General features: G+C 35.4%; 1 protein-coding gene across 2 annotated transcripts; it reads right to left on the bottom strand.

Annotated features, from left to right (window-relative positions):
• Positions 1–13,835: 13,835 nt before the first annotated feature.
• Positions 13,836–25,208, bottom strand: LOC149845735 (Golgi apparatus membrane protein-like protein ECHIDNA). 2 transcript variants are annotated; one of them, XM_089997717.1, is made up of 6 exons: positions 25,137–25,208; positions 24,206–24,262; positions 23,913–24,116; positions 23,711–23,770; positions 22,400–22,526; positions 13,836–14,133 (listed from the first exon to the last, which is right to left on the bottom strand). In XM_089997717.1, the coding sequence occupies exons 1-6, from the start codon at positions 25,203–25,205 to the stop codon at positions 14,045–14,047; spliced, it is 606 nt and encodes a 201-aa protein (XP_089853843.1). In that variant the 5' UTR covers positions 25,206–25,208; the 3' UTR covers positions 13,836–14,044. The 2 variants fall into 2 exon arrangements, with proteins under 2 accessions (XP_089853843.1, XP_089853844.1); XM_089997718.1 differs by lacking the exon at positions 13,836–14,133 and adding an exon at positions 22,185–22,319.
• Positions 25,209–27,121: the final 1,913 nt, after the last annotated feature.

The raw sequence follows: 27,121 nt of genomic DNA, 5'->3' as shown, positions 1-27,121 counted from the left end.
TTGTATACTATGAATGAGGATAACAATTTGTCCAACACCTCCTTTGGGTACTCTTTCCATTGAGCGACCGGTCCTGATAGATGTTGAACTAGCGATTGCTTAATCTCTCGTATTACTTCTTATGGATCGAACCTCGTGCTGCACATGAATTGGTACACATTAACTATTAATATATAATATTTATAAGATAAGTATAGGATAAGTGAAAGTAAAATACTTACGATTGATTATCGATATACACTATTTAAATAAGTCGTCGTGTGTCAGACTGAGAAGACCCTACATCCGATGTTGTCTCAAGACGTGTATGAATAGTTGGTGTAGGTAGGTCATGTGCAGGCAAAACATCATCTATAGAAACACGAGTTAGAAATTCACACAATGTGCTTTTAAACTAATCAAGTATAAAATTAGTTAAATGATATACCTATCGAAGCGGCCCATGAAGATGAAGGCTGAGACTGGCTACCATTGGGTGTTCGACCACTGTGACCTCCATGAACCATATTCTAACAAAAAAAAATGTTGTGTAATACATTCAAACATTGCAATACCTTCAAATCATTGCAATACATTTCAAATCATTCACATCAAATATTGCAATACATTAAAACATAAGATATGACATCACTTGCTAATCATGGATAACTTATCCTTAACTTGCAATACAATTGGATTAGTTACACAACTCTATATCTTTATGGATACATAATAAAATAAAAAATAACTTCATACAAGACATTCAAATATTGTAATACATTCAAATATTACAATATATTCAAATCATTGCAAGACATTCAAATCATAACTCTATACCTATCGAAGATACATAATCAAATCGAAAATAACTTCATGCAATGCATTCAAACATTATAATACCTTTAAATCATTGCAATACATTTCAATATATTCAAATCATTCACATCAAATATTGCAATACATTAAAACATATGGGTACACCGTAGTAGCCATGTTCATTTTCACCATAGCTGCTACCCTTGGCACACACACTATTATTCATCATTGACTTGTTTACACTGCAGTCTTCTGTATGGAATCGATAACCATTTACGATGCACCCATTGTAACATTGCACAACTTTGGTCAGACAATTTTGTAAATCACATATTCATTAATCTTTAACATCACCATGACAGACTTACAAGTATAAACAATGACTGTGATCACGACCAATTAAGTAACTTATTGTTGTTTACACAAAAAGAATGTATGTCATCATCCTTACTAACTCTTTCAACCATGCCACAAACTTATTTTCACGTTTTTTTTGTACTTTTGCATCACTAAGATATGAAAGTTTTCTTCGCAACTCCAGATCAAATCGTCTACACTTAACAAATACTTATATTATCGAACCATGTACGCACGTATAGAACTTAATGTTATATATTAAGTATACTTACCCGATGTATGGGTCGATCGTTGAGCAATTAAAAAGGATATAGATTTGCGTTGTGTCTTGCTCTCGATCTTCCAAGAGTCTTGAACAACAACTGCCAAAGGCATGCCCAAGTGGTTGAAATATCGACAGTTTGTCAGCTACAGTAAATTGTTCTTCATCATCATTACGAGGTGGACATGTGTAACGTGTTGGAATGTGAGGTTCAAAGTACATAGATAAAAAATTTGAAATCTCTTCTAAAGTGTACTCCTCATAAATAGAGCCCTCTACTCTTGCTTTATTCTGAACATTTTTTTTTAGGTCAAACATGCATCTGTCAATAATATACATCTCGGATTACAATAAATTTTTTAATAGCATTGAAGAGAAAAATATAAAAAAACATATACCTTTCAAATGGGTACATCCACCGATATTGCACAGGACCACCAACCCTTAGTTCATATGGCAAATGTATGATCACATGTTCCATAACATCAAAAAATGCTGGCAAAAATATCTTCTCTAACTGACAAATAGTAGTGACGATAGAATCCTTGAGATTCTTTACCTCAGATACGACTTCTGATGCGCACAATGTTCTAAAAAATCTACTAAACTCGGATAATACCCCCTATATAGGTTTGTCTAACATATAATGGAATGCTAGGGGTATCAACTGTTGCATAATGACATGACAATCATGGCTCTTCAACCCATATAATTGTCCTTCGTCTATCTTCACAGCCCGAGCAATGTTAGAGACGTATCCATCTGAAAATCTCAATTGTCTCAACCATTAGCATACCTCTTTTTATTTGATATGGTCCGAGCACGTACCTCACCTTTGGTTTTAGTACTTTGCCATTATACTCTTTGAGTTTCAATTCTGGCCTTTTACATATTACTTTTAAATCCATACGGGCCTTCGGATTATCCTTTATTTTTCCTTTGACATTCATTACCATATTGAACACATTATCAAACACATTTTTCTCCACATGCATCACATTCAAATTATGTCATATCAATAAGGTCAGCTAATATGGTAGTTCCCAAAATATAGACTTCTTTGTCCAATTGTGATCCTTCCCAAATCCAAGAAAGGGCGTCAGGCTATGGGCATCTGTCAGTTCATATGGAAAGTATCGCAATCTTCTTAAAATTTTTATGTCAGACAACCTTGTAGGTGAACCTTTCATTTCAGTTGTGCCTGCTCGAAACACATTTCTTTGTCGTCGGAATGGATGATCGCTGGGTAGAAATCGACGGTGATAATCAAACCAGCACGACTTTCTTCCATGCTTCAATCTAAAAGATTTTGTATCCTCCATGCAATACGAATATGCCAACCTCTCATATGTGCTTCAACCAGATAACATATCATATGCAGGGAAGTCACTGATTGTCCATATAACAGCAGCCTTCATATTGAAGTTTTATTTTTTTTGGGCATCGTACGGTGAGAACACTATCATCCCACAATATTTTCAGTTCATCAATCAATGGTCTTAAATATACATAAAGATTTTGGCCCGGAGAGGTCAGACCAGGGATCAATAGAGACAAGAAAAGATTTTGACGCTTCATACACAAGCTTGGAGGAAGGTTGTATGGGGTGACAAATACTGGCCAACACGAGTATGAAGTTGATCTACCCCCAAATGGATTAAATTCATTTGTACATAAACTGAGCCTAACATTTCTCACTTCCATTGTGAATGTCTGATGAGTACGATCAAAGTGCTTCCAAGCTTCCACGTTAACAAGATGTGTGAACTTGTCTTAATCATGCCAAACTTTATTTGTATGTCATCTCATGTGTTTAGTTGTCCTCAGAGACATATACAATCGTTGCAATCTAAGGGTGAGAGGGAAGTAGCGAAGCGACTTGTATGACACTTCTTTTGACATCGTGCTACCATTGCCTCTTGTTTTTTGCTTGAACCAAGGATGCTCACATGACGAGCATGATCAGCTATTTTTCTGATATTTGAAATACAATATGCAGTGATTTAGACAAAAATCTATTTTTTGATACCTCATACCTACAACGTTGATCATAACCTTCGCACAATAAATTTTTTTTGGCAATTTCTCATCTTTGGGCAACATACTCTTTACAATAGAGCACAAACGGTCAAAACATGATAGAATCAAATTAAACTCAGACTTCAGATTTAGTAGTTGAAGAACTGCAGACAAGATAGTGTGACTCTCGCAACCATTCCAAAGTGGCTCATCAGCATCTCTAAGTAAATCATAAAATCTATTAGCTGCATCGTTTGCTGATTCTTCCTCTACCCTAGTTGGTACATCAATAGAATCCATAGCAGAACTCAGTTCTGGTCTTGCGGCATCAAATATCAAATCCATATATGAATTAGCGTGCACCACATCCACCCATGCATCAAAATTGTTCTTAAATTCTTCACCATGAAGCGTCCAATTCTGATAATCACTCATAAAACCCTTCTTGTATAGGTGATGTCTAACGCCATGAGGTTCTACAAATCGATTGTTCTTACACATCGTGCAGAGGCACCTAATTCGACATGTGGGATCCACTGTACTGACACTTGCCATTGCAAATTCAATAAAACTATCAACATCATCCATATATTTAAGCGATATCTCATTGTCAACTATTCTACGGTACATTCATTCACGGTTTGCCGTCATTTTATCCTATGATGTTATGGATATTATCCTAACCAGTTAAAAGATAATCATAAGAATGCTATGATGAAGAAAATATCAAATTTATCATGCATTCGTGATAGATATAATGATTTGATACATATCACACACACACACACACACACACACACACACACACACACACACACACACACACACATATATATATATATATAATGTCATTCAATCACAAGAACTATGATGCATGCATTGATAACTTAATATTTTTATGTGCAAAATCATTCATTTGAAGCATGTTTGAAACATTGATAACTTATCATTCATTTTCATGTGCAAACTCATTCATAACACGATACATTCATTTGAAGCATGTTTTCATGATATAATTTCACATGAAAGTCATAATCAAATTGAAAGTAACTTCATGCAAACATGGATACAATCATATCAAACATTGCAATATATTTAAATCATTCATATCAAAATAATGTCAAACATGTATATGCAGCAAACACACTCCAATATCCCACTAACTACTACCATGAATAGCATGAAATCCGAACTCAAAAAAAAAATAACATTTCTATTTTAATACATTACAATCATACTCAGCATGATCTCCGAACTCCATCAAAGCAGTCCTAGATATCTACAACTAAGTGAGTGTGTGAACAGAAAAGTGTTGCATCCAAGAAATTAAATAACTTGTGATGCGCATGCATCACTTACTCACTACGAGTATTTACCTGATTTGCATTGCTTTTGTCACTTACTCACCATGGGTCGCGGGGCACAAGCGGGATCTGTTGCGAAATCTGCATTAGACACTGTGTTAAAATAAAGTTTATTACCTGATGACAAGAGGGGTGATGCTCCTTGTTGGAAACAAGCCCGAACAAGGCGACACAACCCTCTACTGAAAGCAAGATAGGTAGGGGTGCTGCCCCTGCCAGCAGTAAGGTCAAGGTAGGGAGCAAAACTCCCTATCGGAACATTCACAGGAGGCACGGGGTGGGACCCTCTAAAGGGAAGCATCGGGAGGCAAAGGCTGAGCCCCCTGCCAAGAATCAATCATGAGGCAAGGAGGTCTCGCCCCCTATCGAGACAAAATTTTCCGACAGGGGGTTTCGCCCCTTGCTGGGAAAACAAACAAGGGGCAGGGGGCTTCGCCTTTTGTCAAAATTATCGAGGACAGGGGGCGAAGCCACCCCTTGCCAGGGAAAACAAAAGGTTAGAGGCTTCTCTCCATGCCGATTATAACGAGGACAGGGGGTGAAGCCCCACTGCCGAAGAAGTCAAGAGGACAGGGGGTGAAGCCCCCTGCCGGCATTCGAAAGGACAGGGGCAAAGCCCCCTATCCTGCCAGAGATCGGTGCAAGGGGAGGGCCTGGCAAAGGTGATCGGGGCCTTTGCCAGCCCCCACCGACTACAAGGGGGTGGGGAGGGCCCGATAGAGGTTGTCGGGCCTCTACTGGCCCTCCGACAACCATAGGCGGAAGGGGGACGCTCCAGCAGAGGTTGGCAGCCCTCTGTCAGACCACCGACCACCCTTATTTCAAGGGGAAAAAGCAAGGGGGAAAGGGGGAGGGTTACCTGCGAGAGGCACCAACGAGAGGTCGCTGGCAGGGTCGTCGTGGGCTGGGGTCGTCGGCTCACCAAAAAATGCAGAGGGGGAGCAACGAGAGAGAGAATGGAAGAGGGAACAAGAGGGGAACGAGAGAGGAGGTCGTCGGGCGACGGGCGGGCGACAGATGAAACAGAAAGAGAAAAGAAGATCACATTAGGGTTTTACGGGAGAAATTAGCGACGGATTAGCGACAGAATAATTTTATCTTTACTCCATTGCTACTTGGCGATGGAGTAGCGACAAATTTTTTTTGTCGATGATCCATCGCTAAAGTGCGAAGGAACTTGAGACAAAAAATTTCAGTCGCTAATCTGTCGCCAAGTAGCGACAGAAGTTTTTCATCGCTAATTATGCAAATGTTAGCGACATATAGTTTTCTCTAGCTAATCTGTCGCAAATTGGTGACAAATTATTTCCATCGCAAATGTTAGTCGCTAATTAAAGTTTTTCTTGTAGTGATATTGCACAAGAGATTCATAAATTTATTAAAGACTTAAATGCAAACCTCTCCATATTTTTGTGAAAGCCCCTACAAGCATTAATTGTGATGTTTCGATAATAAAAAAACAATAATTCACATTTTATGGTTTGTTTTCTCCTTTAAAAGGTGATGGTGGAGAAGATTTTAGAACACCAAGGAGTGGATGCCATGACTGAAGTTGAGAAGATTTTGGAGAAGATAGGAGGTAAAAATGCTTAGGTGGTGAATGATGTTGATGGTTCTCAGCAAAAGGAGCAGGCCCAGGTTGTAGAGAGTGCAAATCAGTCGACTTTGCCTTAATCAGTTGCTCAAGAGAAGGGGTTTACAGACAAAAATAATAATTCAACTGCCATTAAAAAGCCAAAGATCGAACCTAAAATGAAATGTAGAGCTATGTTTAATTGAAAATGAATCCTTGAAGGAACAAATGCATGCTTCGGGTTGGATTGTAGGATTCACAGTTTCAAGAGTCGAATTGCAAAGGAGGTGGTTTCGCCCCAATCATTTGCTCGAGAGAAGAGAGGGTCTGCAAATAAAAACAGTAACCTGACTGGCATTAAGAAGCCAAATAATGAATCCCCTAATATTGAGCCTATTTTTATTTCATCAATTAATGACCTTGTGCAACGTAGTCCACTGAACCCTTTAATGTTGAGTTATATATTGTAAATATTTGTAAGATATTCATTTTTGAATGAATAAAATGAATATATGTATGAGTAAGTTTATTTTCAAATGGCTAGAATGAATATATATGTATGAGAATATTTATTTTTTAATGAATGAAATGAATATATGTATGACTACGTTTAGAGGTAATGAATTGAATGAGGTTATATGAATAGGTTATTTCATGCAGATCCTACTAGTTTTGAGAGGTTTCAGTTTCAGAATGTTCACTACATATATGTGACTTTAGTCTAGTATTTGTGAAGTTATGTGGTTCATATTAACTTCACATATATTTTTATGTAAACACCATGAGGTATATGCGGATTAATATGGATATTTGTGATATTATGAAGTTCAGTTTAACAGAAAGTTAACATATTTTTTATGCGAATTTCATATTATATATGTGAATTTAGTTAGGTATTTACAAAGTTTTGAGGTTTGGGCTTAAAAGAATGTTCACAAATATTATTATGCAAACTTCATGATGTCTGCAAAAAAAAATGTGTGAACCTCCTTTTAAGTGAGAGTGTGTGATACCCGATAAGCATAGTGATATATCATGCGAACTTTGTGAGTTTCACATATGCGAAGGGTAAAAAGGTTATAACAAAGTTGGCTATTTGTAGTTTTGGTTATCAGACAGATTTTGGCAAATTATGGGGTTTTTAAGAAAATACATCATTTTTTCATATTATACAGTCATTTTCCATTAAAAGTATAACAATATTGTGTCATGGTTTTATAGTTGGGCTCATGTCATTTGTAATTTGCTTTCATACGTGCTTCATATTGTTTTGTATGTGTTTCTTTTTCATCTTTCATACACTTACACAATCACTTCTCACTTCATACTACTTTTTAACACTTGTTTTCCAGCTTCTCCTGCATCACTTCTCATATCCATTATCTTTCCTGGTAACTATGATGAGATCATTCAATCTAAAACAAGGAATGGTAGTATAATTGTTCTTGACCAAACAAACCTTAGGAATCATATTCATATGACTTGGTTCACAAAAAGAACAAGGATGAAATAGGCTATTTCTACTAGAGGGTAGGAAATATTTTTCCCAAATGGGGGGAAGGAAAAAGATTCATATTTTTATCATCCAAGTGATTGGTCTAGATTTTTATGATGAAGAGATTTAATGTGATTCAACTAGAACAGTTCAAGATGGAAGGGATTTAATGTGATTCAACTAGAACAGTTCAAGATGGTCTCTTGGGTGAGAGAGAAGCATGAACAAAATTTGTTTTCACACTTATCTAAGAGATTAGTCAAAATTCTTGTAAGGTGCAAGTCCCTATGACAATCTAAGATGAGCTATCTCTTTAAGAACAAGAGGCTATCTATACCATAGTTGTAGGGTACTTGCATGTGAAGGCTTAAAAAGTTTCTAAGTACATTTTATTTGAAACACATACATACGACTACGAGAAATATTGATAAGAGTTTCAAATAAACATTTACACGATTTCTAAAAAATTGATACAAAGTTGATCCTAAATGTACATTTTCATAAAGATACATACAAATTTAAATAACTAAACATTCACATGTAATAAGACCCAAGGGGTTTGGCATAGTGGGATGGGGCCTAGACGGTCTGACAGACAGTCACAGTTCAAATCCCATGGGCATCACCCCCTAAGCCGAAGCTTGGCGACTACTTGGGGTCAAGGGTAGCACCTCTAAGTTTTATGCTGACATGGACAGAGACCTAAGTGTGGCAGGTTGAGACAGCACAACTAGGTCTCTGCACCTAAAGCGGTTTTTTTCGAGTAAAAAAAAGAAACATTCATATGTAATAAATCATTATTGTATTATAGTTTTTTTTATAAATTATAATATCTACAAGTCTTAGTAAAAATTGTGCTTCAATAAAGTGAAATTGTTGTTTATATGCCAAAATATTAATAGAAACGAGCTTGATAATCATTTATAATGCAGTAGAAATGTGTTTCTAAGATAGTACACATTTTTTAAGTAATTGAGACAAATTTCTTTGATGTTTGATACTTTTATTTGTGGTTCTCGAGACAAAATTCATACTGGTATTTGGGATTGGTACCTAACGCCAAGGTATATTGAGTACCAATGCAACTATGACCTATGCATGATTTCTTGGTATAATATTGCATATTTTCACACTTAGCCATTTTGAGACTTTTTGAAAAAAATGACTAAGTTTGGGAGAAAAATCGTTTGAGCCTCGATTTTAGATCGATGATTTTGAGTTCGAGTTTGACCCAGGTCTCATTTTCTAGGTCTAAACAAGCCAATCGAAACCTGAGAAAAAGTCTCATTTTTTACTTTTAAATTAAAGCAAAATTTGGGTTATTTTCGGGCGAATTTCAAAAGCAAAATTTGAGTTTAGATGCATCTCAAAATTCTGAGCGCAATGATATTTTATTCTTCTCGATTCGGGCTGCGGTTGGCCCAAAAATTACATTTTTCAAAAATTGAAAAGTTTATCGATTCGAATCTGGATTTGGATCGGACCAGATCTGATGGATTTGATCCAAATTAATATAGATTTGGACTCTATCCAAGACCCATATTAATCTGGATTTGATCCAGTTCAGAACCCATTTGGATTTCAAAGATGGATTTGGATCTCAGATCTAGATCTAGATCCAAATCCATGCCCAACAATTTTTCTAACTTTAAATTCATCAAAAAACTTTAAATTTGGGGTTTATTTATGTTAAGAAGCCTCCCACAATAATTTGGTAATTTTTGAAAAATTCTAAAAATTTATTTTTAATTTAATATTAAATAAATAAATAATTAATTAATTTAATGCAATTCCAAAAAAAAATTTGAGGTTGCTTTAGGACTCGTGAAAGAGCCCTTAAACACCTGTTGAAGAGTTCAAGAGGATTTGAGAGACTAAGAGTTTTTTTTTAACAAAACTTTGAAAAGTCAAACTTGAAGAGTTTTATTTTCGGAAAACTCATATAAAAGAGTTTTATTTTCATGAGAGTTCTCTCTCTCCAGCCCTTTTAGATAGGATAGAGAAGGGGGAGGCGTCCTCCTCTATAGGGCCTATAAAAAGACTTCAAAAAAAAAAAGAGAAAAGAGAAAAAGAAGGAAAAAAAGAAGGGAGAGAAAGTGAGGAAAAGAGAGGCAAAAGAGGAAAAAAGAGGATATTTGATCTTTTCCAGTCCATCCACCTCCCACCATTTTTTTCTTTGTTTCAGATTCATGGTACGAGTTTCTCTTTTGATTTGAGTGAGAAAAAAAACATGGATTCAATTTTTCATGTTGTATTTTAGTAGAAATACATGTGGAAGAGTAAATCCGAACATTTACTCTAAGTTCCATGGATGAAATCCATGTGTTTTCATCTTCTTGAAGGTTACTGTGGAATAACGTACATGTGGATACATTCTTATATTCAAACAGAATTTTAATCTACAAAAAATATAGTTTGTCATGTGTGTATCATAGTATTGTCTATTTTTTTTTAAAGACCCATGTTATGGATTAGTAGGGCATGTGAATCTGGTAACCAAGCAAAATGTGGCTGCATGTATGTTTATGATAACAGTGGATATTTATATTAAAATCTGGTGGTGAACTTTTTGAATTTAAGCATACTTGAATTATGCAAGCATACCTTATGCAAAAAGCTCATGCACATGCATACAGAGATTTTTCTTTATTACTTGTGCACAAGCATGCTTGGAATTTTTATATTTCTGTTGGTATGTTGTCATCAAAATGTATATATATATATATATATATATATATATATATATATATATATATATATATATATATATATATATATATATATATATATATATATATATATATATATATATATTCTGTTTTGTGGGCCTCAGCCGACTGAGCCATGCTCTGGCAGCCCCAACCGACTAGGTCGGCTGGGCTGGAGTTTCAACCCGGCCAGCTGGGTGCTGGCCATGTAAAAAAAATATAAAGCCTTTTTTTTCAATGTAGGCTGGCTGTCAGACCAGCCGAATTCGGCTGGCCTGACAGGCCGAGCCTAGTGGGCAGTCGAGCCCAGCCGAGTAGTTGGCTGGGCATGTTTTGAAAAAAAAAAGAGTTTAATAAATATTTTTTTATTTCATGTTGAGGCCCAGCCGACCTACAGTCGGCTGAGCCATGGGCGTCAGCCCCAACCGTTTGGGTCGATTGGGTTGAGGCACTGACCCAGCCGACTGGGTCGGCTGGGTGGGGTTTGACTGTGTGCCAGACCCAGCCGACTGGGTAACATGTTCAAATATATATATATATATATGTGTGTGTGTGTGTGTGTTTTCTAAATTCTCATATTTTATTAACTCTGTACTTTGATGCATGTTAAAAATGGATTTTCATATGCTTTAACTAGGTATGTCATTTTAAGTCTTGGCTTCGAGTACATGCCTAACGTGGACATAGTTAGTTAGGTGATTAATTCTCAGACTTGTGGATGAGATTGGTTGTATGCATGTAAAAGAACAATCGGTTTCACCATTTTGGCATATGATATATCATGCTTACTCAAATTCACATTTCAAGGTTGTACCTTATGCTTATATGTTTATGCATATAATAAATTGATGCATTTAGTACGTACGCCATTATTTGAGTGCTCACAGGTGTGATTAAAGTGCGGGTTGTGTGAAAGCATTATATATGACATGGATATGCATTTGACATAAGCATGTGAATTTGAATATGCATTTGACATGAGTATGTGAATTGAATGAAAGCATGAAATTAACATGAATAGAGGAACGCACACACATTCATATGAGTATTTTTATTATTTCATGCACATCTCAAAAGTTTGCATACATAAATGTGCATTGAAAAGCATGTGAAAGTAATGCATAGTGACATGTGATTGATGATTTTTGCATATGAATGCATCGATGACCAAATGGATCATCTTGGGTTATGTAAGCCTTGAGCATGTGTTGCTCTTTGTTTTAATTGTTCTATTCTTTACAAAAATCAAATATAATATTATTGTTTTTATTGCACTGTTCTATATTGCCACGAGCTGTAGTCCCGTGAAGGGCTTGGCATGTTGATTTACAAACTTATGTTATTAATTCTGCATATTGATTTGCAAATGTAAAAGAGATGAATTAATAACAAGATAAAAGAAAGTAAAGAACCGTACAACTTATGTTTTCTTGATGTCCCTTCTTTAGTATAGAAATCTTGGATATTGCGATTTTGAGAAAATCGTGAGGATACTAAAACTCTATGTACGTTGTTGTTGTTCATGAACCTGATATTGAGGTTCTTCTCCTGACAGTTTTAGAGAGAGTCTGCTACTTTGCATGGGGGTGGTGTATAGACACAACTGTTGTTTTGGTATACCAAAAAAGTAGCACTTATGGATGTTGATGTCCCTGGTGTCCTAACATTAGATGTTGATTTATAATGTTTCGATGGATGATGTTGTTTTCTGATATCGGTCGAGAGTTAAGTTTGAAACCCAATAATAAAATACAACTTGTATGCTAAGTTACCCTGGAAACCCTACTTGACCTCAAGAATTCTTACTTGTTTTGAATATTCACTGACAATGATAATTAAAAAGAGAAACTTAAATTGTGTGCATTTAATAGAGACATGCATATAAAAAGAAAACTCTGATAAAAGATAATAAATTATTCATGCATTGCACTAAAATCATGCATATTCTTGTTATGCATTAGATCATGTATATTTATTTGTTTTCTTAACTGCGATATATTGGTAAATGCATGATGTTGTTCCTTAATGCATGTTAAATATTTTTAATGCTTAAATTATTATCTTTATTATTTATTAAATGTTTTTTCATGCTTAATAATTGTTCTTTATTGCATGAATGATTAGTTGAATTATGAATGTGTTATATTTATGTCCATCTAAAATAGTGCATGAATCTTAGTTGTGTTCTTTTTAATTGTTTGATTCATTAGAAGGATTCGTACACAGGATTCTTTAGATTCTTATACTCTACTTTTTGTGTTTTTCGCAGCCTCAAATGCCTAGTGGAGAGGACTTGCTTCTGAAAAGAGTCGCGATGGGACTACACGACTGTAGGGCAGATTCTTGGAATGACGTGGCTCTTTCTTTTGTTTTCTTTATTTTTATTTACTTGTCTCAGACTTTTTATAATTGAATAAATAAATTTTGGTTTGATATGAAAGATTAATATAAGATCCCTTGTAGTGGTAGTTGTGTTTAACTGTAAGGCCCCGGGTCTCTGAGATTGTTTCCGCATTTGTTTAAAAAAAAATTATGCAATTTTTAAAAAGTATGAGTTGGGGTCATTACACTTGGAACCAACCACAATGCAGTATAAGTAGAAAAATGAACAAGGTGCCCTGTGCCCCGGTTTACTCTCTCTCTCTCTCTCTCTCTCTCTCTCTCTCTCTCTCTCTCTCTCTCTCTAGTATTCTTAAGTACTTAACCAGCCCTAACCCAAAGGAAGAAGAAAAATTTATAAAAACCCATCTTTTCAATTATTATAGTTAAACACCAGTTTTATCCAAATGCATTTCAAATGTCCACTGAAGTGCAAAACTAACACTTTTGTCCTTTGATGCAATAATACAACTTATGCTTTTCCATTAAAGAAATCAATCATACGCAATTTAGCCATTTGGTTTGACTAAACATAGGTTAACTTAATGAATTTAGGACCAAACACAACTTTGAAAGACGAAGGAAAAAAGCAAGCAGCTAGATATAATGATCCAAATGTTAGGCAGTTTCTGCAAATTGCCTTGACAATAATAATACTATTATCTCTAAAAAGGTTTTCTAAATTACCTTTTTAACTTTTTATAATTATGACCCTAACGTCACCGGATGAATCTAAGAAAAATAACCCCACCATGACCACTCTTGAGTGCATCAAAGCAATCAAGTGAACTTTTCCTAATCCACAGGTAATTTAGTATCTGCCACCATCTTTGAGATTTAGGTTGGGCAAACATAATGCAAAAATCAATTGGCATCAGTTTCACAAAATTGCCTGGTTATTTATGCTGAGAGATTACTCACTTGAGCTTTACAAGATATGATGGTTCATATTCTCACACCCAAAACTCTGAATGAATGCACAAGAAAAAGAAGGCAATGTAGAGAAAAACATATAAATCCCATGCAAGGAAAAGCTTAAACCAACTTGGACGCTGTAAAGAACCTCAGCCTCATCCAGTTTGCTGTATGAAATCAGACTACACTGAATGCCGATTGTATTGTTGATTGAACGCGAGAAGCAATTGTCTTAGATGCAAATGCTTGAAGTTGCTTCTTTGCATCTGTGTGAAAATAAAAACAATCATAACATAGTGAAAATTAAGCAGCATACATCATGCAGACCGCACCATTCTTCTGAACAACACAGGAATGAATCAGAAAATAAAACAACCAGGCACATAGTCTAAAACATCAATGCTAGACTTGATGCTTCCACAAGTTCCACCACATTAGTTGATATCCAGGACACCATTGTGTGTGCACACGCACGCACAAAATAGCTAAAGGGGAAATGATCTTACATGCAAAGGAGTGAAAAATAAACGATGATGGCAAATCATGTATTGGTTTGGTTCTAAGCCTCAGAGATTGGTAGTGTCACCCAAGATAAAGATCGCACAGAAAAACAAATATAGCACCTACTGCCAGGTTTGCCATTATATAAGGGCCAACTCTGTCAGGGTGGGCTCATTATATTTTATATAGAAATCTTCCACTATGTTGTGTGCCCTTTTTCCATAAAGTATACATAAAGCCCAAGGAGTGATAGTATAATTGACAAAGTATTTAGAGTTTAATGTTCGTGGAAGTTATTTATAGATGAATGGTTTTGCATGACAATAAATGTATTGCTTGAGTTTGAAAGATGTTATGGGCTAGCACCATAAAAGGTAGCCAGCAGTTTCCATCAATATTGCCTGATAGAAGGAAGCCATCATTGTGTTGAGAAATCGTATCAAATTACCTCAGCTAGCAAAGCAGTAACTATTAGAGAAACAGTAAAAATGAAAGATAAAATGGAGAAAGAAAGAGATAAGGGAAAAATAAAATGGAAGAAAGAGATAAGGGAAGCACGCATCTTCACAATTGTAGTTGTGGATTGAGTTTTGATCCTTCTGTATACATTTTGAATGTTGGTTCTTATCCTCTGCACTTCAGCTTGTATTTTGGCGCCTTTTCTTGGTTTTTACCTCTTGTATATATGGTTGTCTTCCCTTCTTGAATAAAATAAGAGAGTGTGAGTTGTCTTGGGTCGTGGATGCAGGTTGAAGAGACCGAACCACATTAATCTCCTTCATCACCTTCTTTGGCTCATTTTTCTTTATGGTATCGGAGCCATAAAGAGAGAGTCCTCCTTTCCTCTGTGTGTGATCTTTTTATTCTTCCTTCATGGCGTCTCCAAGTGCAGAGTCATCGACTACATCTCCGTATCCCTATCCATCAACTTTAAATGTATCGAATTTCGTTATGTTGAAGTTGAATCAATCAAACTTTTTACTTTGGAAGACCCAAATCATGGCCCTCGTCGAAAGTCAGGATATGAAGGGTTTCATTACCGGAGAAACTTCCATATCGTCGCCCCTCATTTTGGAAGGCACTGCTGCTGGAGTGAAGGGCATTCCCAACCCAATCTACGTAGCTTGGAGGCAGTCTGATCACCTGTTGAAGGGCTGGATCATCGGCACTCTTTTGGAGAGTGTCCTTGGCATTGTTGTGGCACTTGAAACATCAAAGGACCTTTGGTCATCCCTAATCAGTGTTTTTGCCCAAGAGTCGCAAGAGAGTTTTTTACTTGACTCAACTCATGACCGCGCACAAGAAAGGTATGGATACTCTTTCTGAGCATATTAGAAAGTTCAAAAACATATGCAATGATCTTGCAGTCATAGGGAAGCCTGTTGAAGATAAACAGTTTTTTGGCTTCTACAAGGGTAAGGAAGTGATTGAGTCCTTAGTAAAAACACTATGTTGAAACCTTCAGTCCTTAAGTATAAGCAAGTTGTTACTTTTCTCCAAAGTCATGAGGTTTGCAACAAGCTGCATAAGAACACATCAAATCAAAACCAAGCTGCTTTTGTTGGTCAATGTGGTCAGTATAGAAAAAAAGGAATTGGTCAGTTTAGATTTAATTCAAAAGGACGAGTTTTTTTCCAAAGTGACAGCTCAAATGATTCAAAGAAAGGTGAAAATCATATTGATAGCATACCATTTTATTGGACCCAGAATACTTGCAATAAGAGGGTGATTGAGTGGTATTTTGGGAGCCTCTCATGACATGTATGAGATCCAAGACACAAATATAAGGGAATTGGACCATGGGTATACCTGTTTGGGTAAGCCTTCTTGTTTTTTTGGTCTTCTTTTGTTTGGGGTGGGTCTTTTATACCCTCTCACTTCATGTATTTGGATCCAAGAATCCATTGAGGGTGTATGGGGTAACTTGCGATTATGAGAGAGCTATTTTAGTCTTTTGATTTGCATGAGCTCTCATATATCCATGCTAGGGTTTGCATATAGGCATCTTATCCATATTTTCTATTGAGAATTCCTTTTCTTTTGGTCTTTCTCTTGTAGAATGGATTGGCCCTTGCCTCTTGAGGGTTAAGCTGACTCCATAAAAATGTTTTTTTACACCTAAATGAGGTTGTTTACATGAGACAAGCCTCTGAATCAAGCCTCTGGTTTTGAAAATAAAGATCTTCCTAATCATGTATGTAAGCTGAATCGGGCACTTTATGGCCTTAGACAGACCTCTCGAGCATGGTTTGATCCGTTAGTGTTTTTCTCTTGGATTTTGGTTTTTAGTATAGTGGATCCATCAATGTTCTCTTATCAATCCAAACAAGGAATGTTAATTCTTTTGATATATGTTGATGACATGGTCCTTACAAGGGAGAATGATAAATTAATGAAGGATTTCATGGGTCAGTTACAGAAGGAATTCACTATCAAGGATTTGGGAAAACTCTGTTACTTCTTGGGCATAGAGGTTATTCAGTATAAGGAAAGATTATTTTTGTGCCAGACCAAATACACTTGTGACCTTGAGAAAGACAAGATGCAAGATTGTAAGCCTACAACTACACCTCTGGCATCGAAGATCAAAGAGGATGACAGCTTATGATAAAGACACACATTATAGAAGCTTAGTCGGAGATCTTCTATATCGGACCATCACTCATCCCGAATTATCCTTTAGTGTAAACTTTGATTTATGCACAATCCAACCATGGGTCACTTTCAAGAAAAGAGAATTCTCAGGTATGTCAAAAGGGACAACAAATTATGGATTAAAAATTCTATCCCAAAGCACTTTGGACCTAATTGTGTTTTCCGAAGTGAATTGGGCCAGGTGCCCAAACACCAAGAGATCCACAATGTTGAGGAAATGCCACAGTATCATTCTGTGTGATACCCATTTTTATTAAGTGTCTGGTACATACAATTCTAATATAGAGGTATTTTTGTAAAATACATGTACACTTTAGTAGTTTTTGTCGTTTTGTGTTGTTTATGGGGGTCGACCCCTCTTTCATGTAGTAACCCTAATTGGTGTTATTCAATGGAGTCGTAACCCTTCTCCACTCTCTTATTCTTCTTTCCTTGTTCCTTTTTGCATGGTATCAGAGCCTTACCAAGTCCGAAGGAGAGAATAAAGGTGGGCTATCAGCGTGAAGAAGACTTCATTCTGTACCAGCCAAAACCCTGCCTTGGATTGCATGTTGCTGACGTCATTAGTGTGAAAATGTCTTCAAAGAGACTATATGCACAAGAATAAATGTGATATGTGCACAAAGGCACAAGAACATTTGGAACAAGTGTGCACAAAGGCACAACACATACAAGAGATCACAAATGCACAAAGGCATAGAAATAATATACGATCTTTTATTAAAGAGGAGAGAGATTTTGCTAAAAGCTTGAAGGTTACAAAGGGGTATGACCCCTATTTATACACACATAAATGGAGGCCATGGAGGGGCTCCATATAGACCTTGAAGCCTCTCCAACGGTCACAATTGTGACCGTTGGAGGGGCCCAACGTCTATATAGTGAGCCCCCCAATGGCTGAAAAAGAAAGGAATAAAAAAAATTACAAGCATATTCAAAGGAGAATATGCGTAAAATAGGAAATAATAGTTTTACCCTTATAGGGTATTACAAGAAGTATATATATATATATATGTAATATATATATATATATATATATATATATTACATATATATATATATTACATATATATATTACATATATATATATTACATTTTAACATCCCCCCTCAAACTTACGGTGTGATGACCAAAAGTTTGCCAAGAAGAAAATTGAATCTAGAAAAACAGAGCGCTTTAGTAAAGAAGTCAGTCAGTTGATATTCTGATGTCACATAAGGAAGATCAATGACTTTCTTCAGGTATTATTCTCTAACATAGTGGCAGTCCATCTCGATATGCTTCGTGCGCTCATGAAATGTGTGATTCTTTGCAATGTATATTGCACTTTTGTTGTCACAACACAACTTTATAGGTCCTTGAACACGAACCCCCAACCCCCATATCTTCTAGCAACCGCCGAATCTACACAATTTTCATTGTTGTAGTTGTCATGGCTCGGTACTCAGCCTCGGTAGAAGATAGAGATATCTTCTCTTGTTTCTTGCATCTCCAAAAAACCAATGATTCGCTTAAAAAGACAAAAAAACAAGTGGTGGAGTGACAGTTATTTGAGTCACCTCCCCAATCAGAGTCAGTATACGTGATTAAATTTAAATCAGATGATGAAGATAGAAATACTCCCTTATTTATGGTCTCTTTTATATATCCGATAATTCAAAAAATAGCACCCATATGAATCGGTGTAGGGCATGCTGAAATTGACTTGAAACATGAACTGCATGAGAGATATTTGGCCTGATAATGCTAAGATACATCAATAATCCAACGAGTTGCCTGTAAGGAGTAGGATCTTCTAAAGGAATCTCATCATCAATCTTCATTCTTGTTCCTACCACTTCAGGAGTTTCACAGATTTTATCATCTGTAATGCCTGACCTATCAATAACCTCACAAGCAAGTTTAGTTTGAGACAAAAAATAACCCCTATGAGAATAAACAACTTCAATGCCTAAAAAATATGTTAGAAAACCAAGTCTGACATTTCAAATTTGTCGGTTAATGCAGACTTGATACTCTTGATCCCTTTGGCATCATCACCTGTGATCAACATATCATCAACATATAATAATAACAAAATCACAATCCTTGCATCAAATTTCTTGATAAATAGAGTAGTGTCAGTATAACATGAAATAAAACATTTTTTATCATTAAGTTATTAAATCTATCATACCAAGCCTTGAGAGCTTGTTTTAAACCATAAAGAGTTTTTCGTAAGCGAAGAACTTTACCCTTAGGTACATCCATACCCGGAGGAAGATCCATATAGACTTCTTCATTTAAATCTCCATTTAAGAATGCATTTTTAACATCCATTTGATATATGTTCCATTTTTTAATAGAGGCAATTGTAATTAGGCATCTAACAGTAATCATCCGTGCAACGGAGGCAAATGTTTTATCGTAATCTATATCATATTCTTGACTATATCCCTTGGCAACTAAAGAAGCTTTATATCTTTCAAGTGACCCATCACTCTTAGTTTTAACCTTGAAAACCCATCTACATCCTATTATTTTCTTTCATTTAGGTAAATTTTGGAATTCCCAAGCTTTAGCTTTCTTAAGGGCTTTAAGTTCAATATTCATTGCATCCCTCCATTCTATCATTTTCTTAGCTTCTTCAAAATTTTAAGGTTCCACATATGAATGAATAGCACTAAGACATGCTCTATGTTTAGGTGAGAAAGATTCACAGGATATAAATCTAAAAGGATTTCTCCTAGTTCTTTCGGTTCTACAAGGATTGTTTATTAAGAAAGGTTTATTAAATTCACTATATTTTTCAATTGCGCTTCTAAAAGTACTTTTATCTCTATGTGTATAGTAATTTGTTCACTAGATATTCCTTCTTCGCTAGTGTGCTCAAGAAGTGGAAAATGCTCACTCTCTTGAATAGCATTAGAAGCATCAAATATCATTTCATCGTCACTAGAAATATCTTCATTTCTAGACAATAATTCAAACAAGAATGAATAATCCGCATTATCCTCATGGGGTTTATATTCTTCAAAACTACTATAGTTTTCTAAGAATGTTACATTTCTAGAAACATACAGTTTATCATTTTTGACATCATAACACATAAATCCCTTTTGTGTTTCCGAATATCCAAGAAATGCACAAGGAATGGCTTTGGGTAAAAGTTTATCATTTTTGTCGGTAAGAACAAAACATTTGCATCAAAAAAATCTTAGTCTATTATAATCGGGTTCCTTTTGATACAAGATTTCAAAAGATGATATTTTATTCAAGTTCTTTGAAGGAAGACAATTTATAAGATAGACGGATGCAAGAGCCGCCTCGGCCCAAAATCTTTTAGGAATTTTTTGAGAGATAAGTAAAGTCCTAGTGGTTTCAACTATATGTCAATGTTTTCTTTCAGCTAAGCCATTTTGTTGGGGTGTTTTGGGATATGATTTTTTATGAATCATTCCATTAGTTTCAAGATAATATCATTTGAGAGATATTCTCCTCCGAAATCGGTTATAAGAATTTTTAATTTACCATTAAATTAATTTTTTATCTTCATGTGATATGTCTTAAACGTTAAAAAAACCTCATGTTTATGCTTGAGAAAGTAAATCCAACAAAATCTAGAATAATCATCAACAAAAATACATAGTAAGAAAATTGTCCTTTAGATACAACGGGTGTCGGTCCATATACATCCGAATGCACAATTTCAAAAGGTTTGGTTGTAAATATAGTTTTTTGTCCAAAAGGTAAGCTTCTCATTTTTTCAAGAATGCAATCATTACAAGTTGTTTTTACATAGATCTTTAGCAAAATGCAAAGGGCTAGGTCCCATGTTGGGTTTTGCATGTTAATTTGCAAAATGGTTCTTGTATAAAGAACTCGACTTTTGTTAAAAAGATAAAATAGATAAACAATATAATTAATTTTCTTTTTAGATATTCCTTCCACAGTTTGAGAATCTTGGATGGCAGTTTTGGAAAAACTACGAGCATACTAAAACTCTGTGTGCATTTGTGCCCCTAAACCTGATATAGTAGTTCGTCTCCCGACCACAATTTTAAAGAGTTTTCAGCCACTTTGCCTGGGGATGGTGTTATAGACACAACTATTGTTATTGGTATATCAAGAAAGTGACATCAGTGGATGTTGATTTTCCTGGTGTCCTAACATTAAATGTTGATTTCTAATGTTTCGATGGATGGTGTTGATTCCTGATATCGATCGAGGAACAAGTGTGAAACTGTTAAGCTACAACTGAGAACTTATTTTGGATTTCGAAAATTGTTGTACCTGTTTTGAGTATATGTGGGTTTAATGAAAAGTGAAACTAAGCTTGTTTGCATTTAATAGGGACATACATGCAAAAGAGAACTCTAATAATAACTTAATAGTTTATTTATACATGTGTATTGAATCATGCATATTTATTGTTCTTTATTAGTTCATGCATTCTTACTTATTATGTTTTACGTGAGAAATTGTTATTGAATGATACTTACTTTTAGATGCTTAAATGTTAAATGAATTATGAGATTGATATTCTTATATTTATCTAAATATTTTGCATGAATTTGATTTATGCATGTTTCTTATCTATTTGGATTTTTAGAGAAATTCATATAAAAAATCTTTGGTTATTGCCCAGTGTTTCAAATGTTTTTATCAAGACCTGGAGATCAGTGATGGGAATGACTGCCACAGAGAGCCTATGAGATTGCGTGACTAGTTTTGCTAATTCTTGACAGTGTGACTCTGAATTACATTCATTATTTTATTTTTTGTTTGACATTTATTTATTGATTAATAAAGTTGGCTATTCGTTGGTTGGTTCAATGTAAAGATCACTGGTGGTTTGAAAGTTGTTAAGTTTGTGAGACCTCGAATCATTGGATTTTGGTTTCTGCAATTGTTTTTTTATTTAAAAAAAAATCCCACTTTCCACGGGGATGAGTTGGGGTCATTACACACTGGCCACTTTCTTGGTCATGGTTATGCATATGTCAGGCTGAATCTCTAGACATACTGAGCACTCATGGTCACCTAGTATGGTGTAGGCCGTTGACCCCTTGCTCTTTTCAAAAATGTGTTCTACAAGCCTGAAACTAATTTCTCAACCGTCCCTAACTCTAAGCATGCTAAATTTTCGAGAAAAAAAAAGAAAGAATGTGAAATGGATGAAGTAAATAATATAAAACAAACTCAGCTTCTCAATTTGTTACAATGGAACAATCAAGAAGAACAGAAAGCAGTCCATTATCAGTCTAAAAGTTTTATAGAGCTGGTAATCATTCTCCAACCAACGAGAAAATTTAATCTGATAACGAAAAGTTTAGCAAATATTAGCAATCAAGTGAATCCATCATTCAAGAGCTTAATTGAAAAGTGAACACATACCTTTGCGACATTTAGTAAAGCCAACAATGTTTGCAATGCTTAGACTCAAACAAACTCCCACAGCTAGAGCATAATCTGCTTGGAACCTTATCAGTGAAAATATTCCAAGGAAGATCCAAGCAACTGCCTGCAGAAAAAGAATGAGTATCTTAGATAAAGGAAAATAGGTTATGTGAAATATATATCACTATCCAATGGCAGGCTAAGCAATGGGCAAGGCTTGGCCTGATATCTGGAGGTCGAGCTCAGGCCTAAGGAAGAAAGACTTGAGCCTCCGTCTTTCTCAGATAAAGAGTCAGCCCAGGCTTGGGGTGGTGCCCAACTGCAGGTCACCCCCAGGCTTGGTTATAGTTATATATATATATATATATATATATATATATATATATATATATATATATATATGTTAAAAATACATTAACTATTTCTGTTCTATATAATATTCCATAAACAAGATATACCAATAATATATCACACTCTCCTGACGGTAGGGGAAATTCTGTCTCTCAGAAACTATGCATCTTCAGGGAGCATTAAATTTGCATTTCACTATTTTAAGACAGACGTTCATTGGTCACATAAGGCCTTCTAAATTTCCTTATCTTGATTTTAGTATTTCCATGATGGACTGACCAGTTTAGCCTTTGTATTTTCTTGTCAGATCAGGCTTGAGTTTGGCCCTATCCTTAGGCCTGTCAAGCACTAATAAGATCAGCCTTGAGCTAACTAATATTGATGTATTGCATTAAATGTGTAAAGGACCATATAGAAACTAACAACTTCATATGAATCAGCTGCCAAATCTGCAACAGGGTATCTGATGGAGAATCAACGCTTGATTGTGACAATTTCGCTGTTACATGGTGATGACTACCAATGATGAATCTTCATTCCAGGTGCTAAAACATAAACACATGGGCAATATCATTTATAAAAATTGATAACAGAGGGGAGAGAAAACAACAGAAAAGTGGCACTCAACAACTGGCAACTTGATCTCCTTACATTAAGAACTTCAACTTGGCATCATGCCTTTCATAAATTGATAATCCTTTTCCTAAGTATAGATGAAAGACAAAAACAGAGATAGTGAAGCAATCCAATTATGTGTGTGGATAAGCATGTCATTATCTTTGTCAATATTATATGTTCAAATTGGTGTAACACCTAATCAAAACATTGCACAATAGATTCAACACATACTACAGGCAGATGCTTTTCCAATGTAAATTCTGCACCAACATCAAAAGCATCTATTTCAACTCATGCACTGAGGCCTTTGACTACTTTAAAAGATAATAAAGAACATACTGTAAGGTACAGGGTCCACCAGAAGAGCCACGAATCCTTCTTATTCATCCGTGCCAAAGACTGTAATAAAGGTAAGAGGAATAAACAATAGAAGGTTACTTCCACGTACCATAAGGGCCATGAATTATCCAATAATCAGCTTATGATGATGACAGAATCATAGAGATATTAAGGCAAAATTAACACCAGTTACACCACAGACCTCTTGATCAAGGCTTTCAAATTTCCACACACTTTCTCCTTGCTCATTTATTTCATTCCACCATCGTAAGCCAACCAATATTCGTCCGCTGACATTCTTAACGACCCAGAAGTCTAGTGCAGATAAAAACACCGTAATAACAAATATGATGACGAAATTGCTCACAAATAGAGCTGAGAGAATGTAGAACGCCAAAGCAGCTGACTGTCAAGATCAAAACACCATCAACTAAAGCATTAAAAAGAAATGTGAATACAGATATTGCCATTAAACATAATTGGAAGAACATGAACCTTAAACAGTACATGAAAGAAACAAGTCTGCGGATTGGCATAATTTTCTTCCGTAACCTGTTGCATAGAAAACAAAGCCACAGAATTGAGTTACAATTGAAGTTAAAACTACCCAGAAAGGAATAGCCACAGAACGAGACACATACGAATCCAGCATGAATAAGTCATTGCAGTACCAGATCCGTGCTTAATCAAAAGGGGGATTAGATCACATCCCATAATGTAGAAAAGTGGGATAAGTTGGTATATTGCACTGTGACTCCACAATGCAATATCTCAACTTATCCCACATCCTTGTAGGTGGAGTGCAATGCAACATTCCGACAAATTATGCCCATATGAACATTAGAATGAGCTCTTCCCACATTATCCCACTTTTAAGAATAAGTGTGTGCCTCCAGATAGCCTTACGAATGTTGATTATATTGTAAAAGAAATTTTGACAAAGCATGCTAATTTTATTGCAAAAGAAAGATTGACAAAAAAAAATCTAATTATGCACATCTTTTGTCAATCAGCTTGCCAAAAGATTCAACTTCTTCTGGAACCACAAACGAATGATCAAAGAAATTGTGAAAAATAGAATATCATCTCCAGGAGTCAGCAAAACAAATCGAGTAGAACCGAGATTCAAAACGGAATTCGCCAAATTCAAGGAGAAATTTGAGCACATTAGACCTAAACAATCACCTATTCCTTGCAATTAACAACATAAATCATTACAAACGACAAATTGATAAATCATTTAAAATCTAGAGAGAGAGAAAGGGAAGAAGAAAAAGAAAATTTAGAGAGAGAGAAGAAGAAGAAAAGAAGGATTTGAGATCAACACCAATCAAACAATTCCTATATAATTGCAGCAAAATTCCATGTATTGACGAGATCGATTTCTTAAGAACGACGGGTTTGGGTGGTGCTAGAAATGAACAACCTGCTTTGGGTCCATCGCTACGTTCAGCTCCGGAGGACGCCTGCCAACACCCCGAGGAAGCTCACGCATCTGTGGTCTCTCTTGCCTCTCTTTATAGTGTCTGGAAACGGTTCGGATCTTTTGAGTCCATATTTGAACTGGTCCAGACGACACGTATCTCCAGACTTATTTGGGTTGGTTGGCTTGATCCTTCGTTGTTTACGGCAAAAGCAAAATTCGCGTTTTTAGATCAAGCCCGACCCCACTTGCCCTTGTTCGGCAATGCGAGATTTAGGGAGTTAAAATGGGTTGGGTATGCGTCGGATCAAGCTTAACTCGATGCTAATATCCACTTTTAAAGAGGGGTGCAAGAAGCGATGCGTGGAGAGTGGACCAATAAGCCGGTGTTTTGCAAATACCTGAATGCGCAGTGGAAATAGGTAAGAAAAGCAGATAAAATTATAGTTAAAACTTGTGGTTTTTTAACTTCATAAATTATAAAAGAATAAATTTAAAAAAGAAATTGTAAGCTTTTTAACATTAAAAGACATTTCCAAGATTAAGTTCATTTTTCTTCTTGTTAGAATCAAACTTTTCATTTTTTGAAAGTTAGTCTGTTGTGAAGTGTGAAGTTCTGAAAGTGTAAGGAAAGCATATAATTTTTCACTTTGAAAGTGAGCATAACAAACTTATGAGATTTTAGGAGTTGTAGTTGAATGAGACCATAGTTAGAAAGCTTCTTACTATATGGGGAAGCTCGCTACAAAAGCAGCTCGATTCCCCGAAAAGAGGGGAATCTTTGGGAACCATGCTTTCAAAATATAAAAACTTAATTCGTAAAATGATCGTACAAAAAGGTAAAAATGACGTGTTTCCTTAAAAATATCATAATTTGCTAAAATCTGCCCGAAGATCAAAACCGCAAATAGCCAACATTGTTAGGACATTTTTACCCTTCATGTGTGTGAAACTCACGAAGTTCGCATGATATATCACTCCGCTCGTTGGGTATCACAAACTCTCACTTAAAAGGAGGTCCGCACATTTTTTATGCAGACCTTATGAAGCGCACAAAAAATTATATTATTTATGTGGTCTTCTCTATTAATCGTAAAATCATAAATACTTTAGTAAAATCATATATTTTATACCAAAATCATGGAAAACCATGCAAACTTCTTTTCTCCTTTCTTTAACCCTCGCTTAAATATATGTTCACAAATATTTTTTGCAGTCTTCATGAAGGGCGCAAAAACAAGTTTTGTAAATCTCCTTATGACAGTAACTTCATAAATACCTTAGCAAAATCACATATATATGGTACCTATAGAATGTGATTTTAGTGTTTGTGGTATAAAAAGCAATTATTTGCACCCGAGGCTATTTTTGCATTTTCTAGGATTTCTTTGTAGTCCCCAACTTGCTTAATCTTCTATAAAAAAAAATCCTCTTACAACTATTTCCGACCACTCCTTTTCGGAGATTCATTGGCGACACTTTATTGTTGCATTCCGATGAGGTTGGGACCTCGATTATGTCTAAAGGTGAGTTTTATGCAAACAATATATGTGTGTGTGTGTGTAAATATTGTTTTCTTTTTATTTTAAACTTTTTTTTTGTAGAAATAAGCATCATCTAGGCTCATGCATATTTGTGTGTGGTTGTTTGCTTGGCTAGTGTTTTATTTAATATTTTTTATGTAATTTACCATTTAGGGTTTACTATATTTGTGTTATAGATGATTTATGTGTATTTTCTTATCCTTTATTTAATTTTTTGTGTTTCTGTGTTGGTGTAATGGGGTTAGGGTAATTTAGTGCTTTTTTATTTAATGATGTCTTATGTTTTATATGTATATCTTAAGTAGTTTATTATGAATAGTTATAAACCATACCATAAACATCGTAACAAAAAGTCGTTCAAAATTCTATCCCCAACCCCAAGTAAAAAAGCAATTGTGGTGTCTGAAATACTTATAAAGGTTGGTGAAGAAAGTTAAAATGAGT

This window comes from Nuphar pumila, chromosome 2, assembly GCF_984573655.1.
Source record: "Nuphar pumila chromosome 2, dmNupPumi1.hap1.1, whole genome shotgun sequence".
In the NCBI taxonomy this organism is placed as follows: domain Eukaryota; kingdom Viridiplantae; phylum Streptophyta; class Magnoliopsida; order Nymphaeales; family Nymphaeaceae; genus Nuphar; species Nuphar pumila.
This window is presented reverse-complemented; position numbering and strand designations above follow the sequence as displayed.

Excerpts from the sequence above, each read along its gene's own strand:
- LOC149845735 (XM_089997717.1), bottom strand. The coding sequence starts at position 25,205 with ATGCGTGAGCTTCCTCGGGGTGTTGGCAGGCGTCCTCCGGAGCTGAAC. Across the intron at positions 23,771-23,912 it reads TTGAAAGCCTTGATCAAGAG|TCTTTGGCACGGATGAATAA; the intron begins GTCTGTGGTGTA and ends CCTTTATTACAG. Across the intron at positions 22,527-23,710 it reads GGTGGACCCTGTACCTTACA|GCAGTTGCTTGGATCTTCCT; the intron begins GTATGTTCTTTA and ends CTTTTTCTGCAG.